The sequence below is a fragment of the Camelina sativa genome, chromosome 4 (assembly GCF_000633955.1).
Source record: "Camelina sativa cultivar DH55 chromosome 4, Cs, whole genome shotgun sequence".
In the NCBI taxonomy this organism is placed as follows: Eukaryota; Viridiplantae; Streptophyta; class Magnoliopsida; order Brassicales; family Brassicaceae; genus Camelina; species Camelina sativa.
This window is the reverse complement of record NC_025688.1, coordinates 29,932,327-29,942,620: the sequence shown is the minus strand read 5'-3', so window position 1 is coordinate 29,942,620 and position 10,294 is coordinate 29,932,327. Positions and strand designations below refer to the sequence as shown.

At 40.0% G+C, this 10,294-nt stretch overlaps 4 protein-coding genes across 6 annotated transcripts in view; 1 reads left to right on the top strand and 3 right to left on the bottom strand.

Moving 5' to 3' along the window:
- LOC104783355 (UDP-glucuronic acid decarboxylase 4) lies at positions 7-2,794 on the top strand. The gene is made up of 5 exons (XM_010508504.1): positions 7-909; positions 1,252-1,415; positions 1,540-1,614; positions 2,189-2,281; positions 2,379-2,794. The coding sequence occupies exons 1-5, from the start codon at positions 162-164 to the stop codon at positions 2,604-2,606; spliced, it is 1,308 nt and encodes a 435-aa protein (XP_010506806.1). The 5' UTR covers positions 7-161; the 3' UTR covers positions 2,607-2,794.
- LOC104783354 (small nuclear ribonucleoprotein Sm D2) lies at positions 2,821-4,351 on the bottom strand. 2 transcript variants are annotated; one of them, XM_010508502.2, is made up of 5 exons: positions 4,163-4,351; positions 4,024-4,048; positions 3,575-3,652; positions 3,213-3,317; positions 2,821-3,129 (listed from the first exon to the last, which is right to left on the bottom strand). In XM_010508502.2, exons 1-5 carry the CDS (start codon positions 4,165-4,167, stop codon positions 3,013-3,015), a joined length of 330 nt encoding a protein of 109 aa, XP_010506804.1. In that variant the 5' UTR covers positions 4,168-4,351; the 3' UTR covers positions 2,821-3,012. The 2 variants fall into 2 exon arrangements, with proteins under 2 accessions (XP_010506804.1, XP_010506805.1); XM_010508503.2 differs by having other exon boundaries at positions 3,575-3,649; positions 4,163-4,350.
- On the bottom strand, positions 4,611-7,797 carry LOC104783352 (caffeoylshikimate esterase-like). Of its 2 annotated transcripts, none has more exons than XM_010508498.1 (8): positions 7,643-7,797; positions 6,879-6,972; positions 6,735-6,767; positions 5,898-6,044; positions 5,660-5,790; positions 5,421-5,558; positions 5,225-5,323; positions 4,611-5,138 (listed from the first exon to the last, which is right to left on the bottom strand). In XM_010508498.1, exons 1-8 carry the CDS (start codon positions 7,703-7,705, stop codon positions 4,752-4,754), a joined length of 1,092 nt encoding a protein of 363 aa, XP_010506800.1. In that variant the 5' UTR covers positions 7,706-7,797; the 3' UTR covers positions 4,611-4,751. The 2 variants fall into 2 exon arrangements, with proteins under 2 accessions (XP_010506800.1, XP_010506801.1); XM_010508499.2 differs by lacking the exon at positions 7,643-7,797 and adding an exon at positions 7,151-7,614 and having other exon boundaries at positions 4,662-5,138.
- Positions 8,007-10,294, bottom strand: part of LOC104783353 (SWI/SNF complex subunit SWI3A) — a 3,100-nt gene continuing 812 nt past the window's right edge. Inside the window, exons 2-7 of the mRNA XM_010508501.2 lie at positions 9,621-10,141; positions 9,101-9,541; positions 8,798-8,937; positions 8,664-8,713; positions 8,436-8,581; positions 8,007-8,302 (exon numbers count right to left, since the gene is read on the bottom strand). Of these exons, the coding sequence (XP_010506803.1) occupies positions 8,126-8,302; positions 8,436-8,581; positions 8,664-8,713; positions 8,798-8,937; positions 9,101-9,541; positions 9,621-10,141 (1,475 nt within the window). The 3' untranslated portion in view covers positions 8,007-8,125. The remainder of the gene's footprint in view (positions 8,303-8,435; positions 8,582-8,663; positions 8,714-8,797; positions 8,938-9,100; positions 9,542-9,620; positions 10,142-10,294) is intronic.

Below are 10,294 nucleotides of genomic sequence, written 5' to 3'. Positions count from 1 at the left end.
AAAAAAAAAAAAAAGATCGACTCAGTCTCCGGCGAGTTCGACTCGGAAACACTCTCCGATTACTACTCATCTCTCTGATCTCATTTCTCTCTCTCTCTTCTTCGATCCCTTTCTTGTTACCCGTCGCTGATTCTTGATTTGATTTCAATCGAGGAACGAAGATGGGGTCTGAGCTGACAAACCGGCGTCACGAGATTGAACAACGAGAGGAAGCGGAGTCTTACTATCCGAGACCGATTAAGCCGTGGTTCGTAGCGATTCGTCCGATCCGTTACATGCTCCGAGAACAGAGACTCGTCTTCGTTCTCGTCGGCGTCGCGATCGCCACGTTAGCCTTCACACTCTTCTCCAAATCATCCCCGAGCCAACCCATCCCTTACGACGACGCCGATCCTCTCGCCGGATACGGAATGCGATCGTATCAGCCGACCATCGAGTACACGAGCCGGATCGGATCGGCGGGGGGCAAAATTCCTCTAGGTCTGAAACGCAAAGTGCTAAGAGTGGTAGTGACCGGTGGAGCCGGTTTCGTCGGGTCTCACCTGGTGGACAGGTTGATCGCGAGAGGAGATAACGTGATCGTCGTTGACAATTTCTTCACCGGGAGGAAAGAGAACGTGATGCACCACTTCAGTAACCCCAATTTCGAGCTTATACGCCACGACGTCGTAGAGCCCATCCTCCTCGAGGTTGATCAGATCTATCACCTGGCGTGCCCTGCCTCACCTGTCCATTACAAATTCAATCCGGTCAAGACTATCAAGACCAATGTCGTCGGTACGCTCAACATGTTGGGTCTAGCCAAGCGAGTTGGTGCCAGATTCCTACTCACCAGTACCAGTGAGGTCTACGGAGATCCTCTTCAGCATCCTCAGGTCGAGACTTACTGGGGCAACGTTAATCCCATCGGTATATTCTCTTCTTCTATTCCCATCATCGGCTCTCTCTTTATTTCATTTTGGGTGTGTTATAAGCGGCGCACGTTAGCAGATATTATTATTATATACGCTCTCCGCTCCTCTCAGATCTGGCCAAAATCATTTGAACAGTAAAGTAGTGGGCTCCGTTCTATCGTACGGCTCTGAGACGTGTATCCCATTATTTTTTTGACGCTTTTAGCCCTCCCTTTTTCATTCCTTAGATTTTTTTTTTTAATTTTTTTTAATTTCCGTTCTGGAGTAGTAGATGGGAAAATTGTGTTGTTAAATTTCATAGAGACTGTGTGTGAGTGATAATGGCAAATTGGAACAGGTGTTCGGAGTTGTTACGACGAAGGGAAACGTACGGCGGAGACTTTGACCATGGATTACCATAGAGGCGCTAATGTTGAGGTTAGGATTGCCCGTATCTTCAATACTTATGGCCCAAGGATGTGTATCGATGACGGTCGTGTGGTTAGCAACTTTGTTGCCCAGGTCCGTTGGTTTCTTTCTTTCTTTCTTTCTAATGGTTTATAATATAAATGAATCAATCAATGACTAACTTGTAGTATTATACTAGTGGTGGTTAATTTAAGAGTAAATGATGATGATTGTGTAGGCCTTAAGAAAAGAGCCTTTGACTGTTTATGGTGACGGTAAGCAGACAAGGAGTTTCCAGTTTGTCTCCGATCTGGTAAAATTCCTTTTACTTTTTCCTCCTAAACTTCATGATTAGATAAAAGCAAGCAACAGTTCTATTCAATATGTAGCCCCTACTATACTGCTTCAAATTTTGCCAAGACAACATCATCTTTTTTGTTATTCAATTGTTACTTTCGTGGGGTATACTTCAGTTTTGGCATGGTAAAAAAAAACAGTCTATCTTGATAATGTTCAAAGATATATATAGTCGGTACATACAATAAGTGGTAGAGAAATGATCTTTGGAGTTTCGATAGGGAAGTCAAAACCACTTGTATATTTTTGTTATTTACAATTTGGCAGATATTGCAATCTCTCTAGGATATGATTTGTGACCGAGATTCACTAACTTGAGATGAAAATGGATAAATTACCTGAGGCCACACTAAAAAGGCTTTAGTTGTATACAATGTCACATCAACTCTAGGGATGGATGGGTATCAATCAATAACATGGGACCAAAAACACATCTCTCAGATACCATTGTCCTTTCTTTTTGTCTCTCTATTACCTTGCATTGTTGTTTATTATTTGCCTACTGATGAGCTTGAATGTGAATATTATAGGTGGAGGGTCTGATGAGGCTGATGGAGGGAGAACATGTCGGTCCATTCAACCTTGGTAACCCTGGTGAATTTACCATGCTCGAGCTCGCTAAGGTTCACCCTTTTCTCTTCTTACTTATATTTATATAATATGATATGATTTCCTAAAGTAAAGGCATCTGACCCTAATGAGTGAATTGGTGATGTACAGGTGGTTCAAGAGACCATTGACCCGAACGCAAAGATAGAGTTTAGACCAAACACAGAGGACGACCCACACAAGAGGAAACCAGACATCACAAAGGCCAAAGAGCTTCTTGGTTGGGAACCAAAGGTGGCTCTACGCCAAGGACTCCCACTTATGGTCAAAGATTTCCGTCAACGTGTCTTTGGCGACCAAAAGCAGGATTCTTCCACCACCTCATCATCAACAGAGTAATTTGTAGCCCGCTTTGCCTCTAGAAGACAGACGGGAGAGGAGAGCCTCGTTTCTTTTCGTTTTGTTTTTGTTTTTAATTTTGATTTCCATTTTGCTATTCGCGGCAATGTAGTGGAGATTGGACCTCACACCAATTTTAAACTTTATTCTTTTTTTTTTAATATAATGCTATCACCTTAGTCTGGTCATCTGGTGCTTTGAACATGCGAACAGGTAAACTGACCACAAATGAGAATTCGGGACAAACACCCCTTAAAGATCTTGTCAAGTAGGACATAAACGAAAAAGTGACTCACAAGTGTTTGAACTTAAAAAGATACTACTACTACCTACAAGAATTTATCACTTTCAGCACAAACAAAAGTAACATACATGCCAATGCCTCTTAAGTGTCTCTCTCATTTTCTCACTTTGGATTCCTGAGGACGATAATGACTGAATCTCCACGTAGAAACATCTTGCTTATGAAACGATCTCTGTTGACCGGAAGTGCTTTCTTCTTGCCTTTTCCAGTTTTCGGAACCTAAACAAAAAACAAGGTTCAATTGAGCGAGGCACACAAACAAATTTGTAGACAAAACTGATTTCAAGAGAGATTTTGTTTACCTCTGTCCACATCTCTCGGACATTTTCAAGAACCATGTTGCAGTGTCTGTCAAACGCCCTCACTCGCCCAAGAAGTTTCCTGTTGTTACGGCAATTGATCAACACCTGAACACAAACTTGACTTCGTTAAGAAGCTGCCATTTCAACCACTCTTTCATATGCATTGATTGTCTTTACTCTTTAACATATGGCTTATATAAACAAGGAAGGAGTTGTTACTAAAAGAAGTTCAAAAACATCTAACCACTTAGTACAACACTATCTATATATATATATATATATATATATATATATGTCTAATGAAGCCAAAGTTCTCAATACATCTCCTCCACCTAGAGATCTCTAATATAATAATAATATACCTGAGTGTTATTCTTCACGCTCATCATAAGAACAGAGAGTGGCCCAGTGTTGAATTCCTCTTCCTCGGTCTTGCCCTGCTAAAGTAAGCACAGTATCAAGCATTATGACTAGGCGTAACATACATATGAGGAGAGAGTATACAACAAACCCTAAGAGTACCACCAGGTAAGACGATGGAATATATAACAGTAACAAATCGAAACAAGAGATGAAAACAAAAAAAAAAAAACAATTCTCTACACTAAACACCAATTAATCGCTGGGCGGAACAAAATCAACTCAATCTATAGTGAAACGGGTTTAGCAAGAACTCAAAGAACTAACGAGTAAGGCGATTGCTGAAATAAGGGAAACAACAGTAGATGATGAATTTAGGGTTTATGACAGCGACCCGAAGCTTATTGATAATCGATAAAAAAAAAAAAGCAGTATCGAGAAGAAAGCTTACATTGGTATCCTCCTCCATTGGCTTACTGCGACAAATCAAGAGAAAACGCAGTGTGAGACATGTGTCAAATTGAGTTCCATTAAAAGAAAAAAAACGGAGACGATGCTTAGAACCGTTCGAGACAGATATAAAAAGATACCTCATATTGTTTTACGGCGACTTCTTCTCGACCGAAACCACACAAGGAGAGGAGATCGTAGAAATTAGGGTTTTTGCTTTCACCTGATGATGATAGATAAATCTCGCTTTCGTTTTCCACAGATCTCTCTCTCTCTCCTCTCTCAATCAGGAAGAAGAACTCGAAACTACTTGTCGGGCCGGCGGTACCAGATTATTAAGTTAGAGGCCCTTTTCAACTTGTTAGGCCTTACCAATTTATGGGCTTTTTATATTATTATTATTATTTTTTTGTCGTCTGGGCTTTTTATATTATTATAAGTTCTCTTTTCTTTTTTTTTTTTGGGTCAAAAATTATAATGTTTTATTGCAAACGTTTAATGTATGTGATAGTGATATACAGCTGCCGCTACTGAATCAGAGTCCACGGTGCAACAATTTCTCATCTATTTAATAAACCACAAAGGAGATTATTAAGTTAGAGGCCTTTCAACTTGTTGGGCCTTTTCTATTTATGGGCTTTTTTTTTGTGATAGACATTTATTTAACAAACCATTGTACGAAATCATCATATCTCTCTCACTCTTTTCTTTTACACAAATTTCTTGTTTTTATTCCTTGCTAATTTTAACCAGACGGCCACGGTTCAAACCACAAAGGAGATTCAAGTAGGGACGTTTAGGCCTCCCTCGAGTGTTGTCACTAACTCCGTTAACCGGAACCCTCTGGGTGCTCGTACTCGTGGTGGTAGTTACTCGTATAGGAGTGACAGTGAGAGAGGCTGGGTCAGCGGTTCGAAGATCAAGCCATGTGATGATGTCAGCAAACACGAGGTCAACGTTACAGTCAGGCTCACCTGACGTCAGAGCGTGCCACATCCCTGGATACAACTTGAGTGTCTTGTCCCTTGTGCTAGCTTTCTCGTACAATGCTTTGCTTATCTCTGGATCCGTCACTGTATCTGCTTCTCCGTGTAATACAAAGAAAGGCATTGTTATCTGCAAAAAAGTCCAATCACATCTTGTCTTGATCAATAATCATGGGATCAAGAATTTAGATATGTAATGAAGAGATCGACATGAACCTCGTGGAGAGTATCTTCCAGGTTCATGCTTGTCCTGAGCATCTCAAGTGCTGTTTTTAGCCTCGGCTTTTCTTGATATATCAGTTTGTTGTTCCTTACCTGCATTTTTCCACACACACCAAACTTTTTTATAAACAAACAACTAATTTTTAGATGGTTACAGCTGCTCCACATATATACTAACTATACAACAGACCTCTTCTCGCTTGACCAGGTCCTTGAAAGCAGCGTCGATCACGTTTTTTGTTGGAACTATTTTCCATTTCGGTATGATTTCTTCAACTCTAGTTAACACACTAATCACCACCGGGTGTGGCTTCACCTTCTCGGATATCTGCGCATATACATACATAAACAATTATACATCTGCCGCTTTCAATATTTTTATCTCCCTGAGACTCTTTACAATCTAACAAACTTGCGGGTTTTTATTACCTTACACATTGGAGCAACAAGAATGGCGCCGTTCCAAAACGAAGGATCTTTTTTGTGAAGCAATAGGGTGACTGCACCTCCCATGGATTCTCCATACAAGAATCTGCCTTTCTCCATGTACTCCTCTTGCGCTGACGCGTAGAGTGTAATCAGTCATAACTTGGGGTTGATAGAAAAAATCTCTTCTTCTAGTCTTATAGTTATGTATATACACTATACAGTGTGTGAATGTTTATACCACAAATAGAGGTGTAGTAGTCGTAGCAATCATTGACAACGTTCTCAAACTTCTTGATGTAGCAGCGAGATCCCATTGACCTTCCATGACCTTCATAGTCCAAACCGAAAACAGCGTATCCGGCTGAGGCCAGTCTGATTCCGCATTCTAGAAACAAAAAAACATGTACTATTCATTTTAGTTTGAGATCAGAACTCAGCTGATACTGATAGAATAATTTTCTCAACCACCAAGCCATTCATTAGACAGAAGGTAATTTAATTTGATAGAGATGACACGCTAACCGAGGAGAGACCCCCCACTAAAAAAGAAATAAATTCAAATTAAATTGTCTACGGTCCTTCTCCAACCAAACCAACCAACCAATATAAAAAAAGTAAGACTTGTTGACCTACCCGGTCCTAACACTCTACATGTCTTTGCGGTTCAAGAGGCATTTAAGAAGTATTACTATACAGACATAAATGTTGAATAGTTCTAAGGTCCACACTGAATTTAAGATGAAGATTTATCATGATCTTCTACTAATCAATATACTCCATATATCTATGATATAGCATCAAATGTAAATTATACTGTAGTAAAATACTATATATGCAGTGAAACAAATGACTTTTTTTGTTTGTTTCATCAAATCCCAAACATAAATTGAAGATTTGCAACAGTTTATACACAAGTCTATTGCGAAACCTCTCTCAGAGAACTAATAGAAGCTTGCTAAGAAAATGGAGATTGGCTTGATGTAGTTAATGCGGTTTTGATTAAGCATGTAGGTACGTATATGTGTGTATTAGACATAATCATATTAGAAGGAAGAAGAAAGAGTGAAATAAATACCTTTCATGAAGTCGCTACACTCCATACCGTAACCTGCACAACAACAACAACAAAAAAAAAAGATCCCCCGGGGGGATTAAATGAAAAATCTGTAACGAAAGGTGGCTCGAATAAGTAGCAAATACTTGAAAAAAAAATATATACCATGGCAGAGGAAAACGAGAGCTTTAGGAGAAGAAGATGAAGGGATCCATCTACAAGCGAACAACTCAACACCTCTCTCATTTCTTATGTATTCCTGTCTCATCCAACAAAATTATACATATATTTTGCATTCATGAATCTATCACGCTTTCACTCTCATGTTGTTAAACTTCAACTACTACTCTCTGAATCTGTGAGGAACAAGAAAAAGAGAGAGAGAGAGAGAGAGAGAGAGAGAGAGAGAGAGAGAGGGAGAGAAGGAGAGAGAGAACCTCGTGGTATTGGAATTCTGACGACTTTACGTTTTTCTGCGACCGGAGCGACATTGAGATTTGAGAGAGAGACAACGAAGGTTGGGGGATTTTGAGGGCGGTGTCCAGTTTATAAAGAGATCCGAGAGTGACACTATTTATTCTTCTTTAATTGAATGAAAAAAAAAAAAGCTGAAAAAACGTTTACTCATTATTTGTTTAATTGACGTCACTGTGAGCGTATGAGTTAGAGACCCATCATCAATTTGGTGAGACAAATCGACTAATGATGTATGTAACCTACTCTCATAAAAGTCAATATAAAACCTCTCTCTCTATCTATATATTTTGGCACATCCCTTTAATAAATAAGAGATGATGATACTACTTCATATGATCGACAAAAGTCAACAAAACAACACCATTTTTCATACATACGGAGAAAACAAATCTAGAAGAGTTGCACCAAAAAAAAAAAANAAAGAGAGAGAGATAGAGGAAGAGAGAGAGAACCTCGTGGTATTGGAATTCTGACGACTTTACGTTTTTCTGCGATTGACATGACCGGAGCGACATTGAGATTTGAGAGAGAGAGAGAGACAACGAAGGTTGGGGGATTTTGAAGGCGGTGTCACCAATTTATAAAGAGATCCGAGAGTGACACTATTTATTCTTCTTTAATTGAATGGAAAAAAAAAGCTGAAAAAACGTTTACTCATTATTTGTTTAATTGACGTCACTGAGAGCTTATGAGTTAGAGACCCATCATCAATTTGGTGAGACAAATCGACAAATGATGTATGTAACCTACTCTCATAAAGTCAATATAAAGCCTCTCTCTCTCTATCTATATATTTTGGCACATCCCTTTAATAAATAAGAGATGATGATACTACTTCATATGATGGACAAAAGTCAACAAAACAACACCATTTTTCATACATACGGAGAAAACAAATCTAGAAGAGTTGCACAAAAAAAAAGGAGAAAAGAAGATCATTTCACGTACGTATGATCCCAACGTTTGGTGACACCACTACGAAACGCGCATTGCAAAACGCTAATCCTCTCTTGGAGGATTGTTTCTTTTCCACCCTCTATCACTTCCTCTTCCGCATCCATTATCAATTCCAACTGGTCCAGAAACTTCAACTTGCTCTGCACTTTCTTCAGCTGAGTTTATATTTATACAGTAAGCAAAACATACCGGGTCAAGACACAAACAGAGTGGATTAGACAAAATGTTTTAATGTTGAAACCCAAAAAGAGTGCAGGAGACACCAAGGTTTTTAGTGTCGAAACCAACCTGTTGGTCTATTACAGTCGCAGCTAAATCTTCCATTTCTCTTTCTTCTTGATCAGCCAGTATTTTCGCCTGAGCAGCTGCAGCTCCTAGAGCTGTTGCCACAGACGCTTTTATCCTTAGAGCTACAGGTAGACCCTGAGCCCCGTCTGCAAATATAACAAGGAATTACAAATCTTTGAGCTCTCATTCTACACCCAGGGATGTACATTGGATCACAACACAAGTTACCTTTCTCTTCTTTCTGTTCCTCCATATCCGTATCTTTGTCTCCATCGGCTCTGTGAGCAAAGTTCTGAAATTAGCCTCCACAACGACATGAGAAGCCAAGCCATAAGCAAATTGAAGGGTTACAAACATCGAACCTGTCAACAGTGGAATCCGTGTAATCACCGGTGTCAAAAATCTCTTTTGGACATGAGGCTTCATCACAAAGAGCTGCAATTGCAGCTTTTGCAGCAGCAGTTGCGACAGATGGACCAACTTTACTTGCCATGGTAGCCACCTGTTGTGCAATATGTAAAGATGTTATTAACTCTCGAAAAAAATCTTTTCCACTAGAGTTGAAAGTGTACTCTTTGCAACACTTAAAAGAAGAGAGGGATCCGAATGTTACACTCGTTTGGAAAATAATGAACACAAGGCACATTGTTTAACAAAACATTCACCTGTTTCACAAGTGAACTATCACTGTCTGATATCAGTGCAACACGTTTCCTTTTTGCTGGAGGCCCATCTTCATCTTCATTTTCTTCCCTCATCTCTGTTTCCTCATGTTCTTGACCATCAGTTTTCACCTGTTCTGTGTCTTCATCCTCGGTGGGGACAGCTGAACTGAGTCTTCCAGAAGTAGAACCCATCAGAAACTCTCCAAACGGGAGCTCAATGAGCTTTGAAATGCAATCTAGTCTGGTCTTTGTAGAAACACTTTGTGCAATGAGTTCCCAGTCATCTCCATGTTTCAGCACAGATTCTAGCAAGAGGAGGGTTTCTTCCTCGGTCCACACAGCTGCAGCTGAATCCCCAACCAACTTAAAGTCACCTGCAGCGTTGGTCTCCCCCCCATAGTTGCCATTCTTGAAACACTTTTCGCATAAGTTGACAATACTCTGCCAACATCACTATGTCAGGAAACAAACCAGAGAGAATGGAAACACGCCGGATCCATAATAACAACAAACAAGTCACCTTATTATGTTGATAGAAAGCAGAATCACAACGTTCAGCACAATGCCCACAAAGCAACACATCATCCGGCTTCTTCAAATCGCTGAAAACATCTGAATAAGAGGTAAGCGGAGGTAGTTTGATGCCACTCACAGTTCTTTGCTCAACAAGGGGCGGTGCGGTAATAGGCCTCAAAGAATTAGGGGTTGCGGTAACTCGAATACCAGCAGGAGTCCCTTGTTCGATCTTAGCATTATCGACCGACGACAAAGTATCGTTATCGTTAAGGGAAGGTGCGAAATTGATCAAACCCCACTTGTCGAGGAAGAGAAACACTTTTTGAAGCAAATTGACATCGCCGACGAGAAACTTGCGGATGCTGGTGAAGGTGAGGCTCCTGGAAGTGTCCTCTCTAAACTTATTGATGATGAAATCTCTGTACTCCTTGTAAACTTTGGGGGTTCTTGTGATTGAGCTCTCACTGAAGAACTCCTCAAATTCGCGTCTTTCAATTTCGTGTATATCATCCCATAAGAACCAACCTGTATGAAAAATCAAATCAAAAAACAGATCCCCAAATCAAACCCTAGAAAAGCAGAGGAAAAATTCTTCGCAATACGGAAACGGTAGAAGAAACCCTAGAAAACTATAACGATGAGTTATATGCGATTGATTAATTAAAAAAAAAAAAAAAA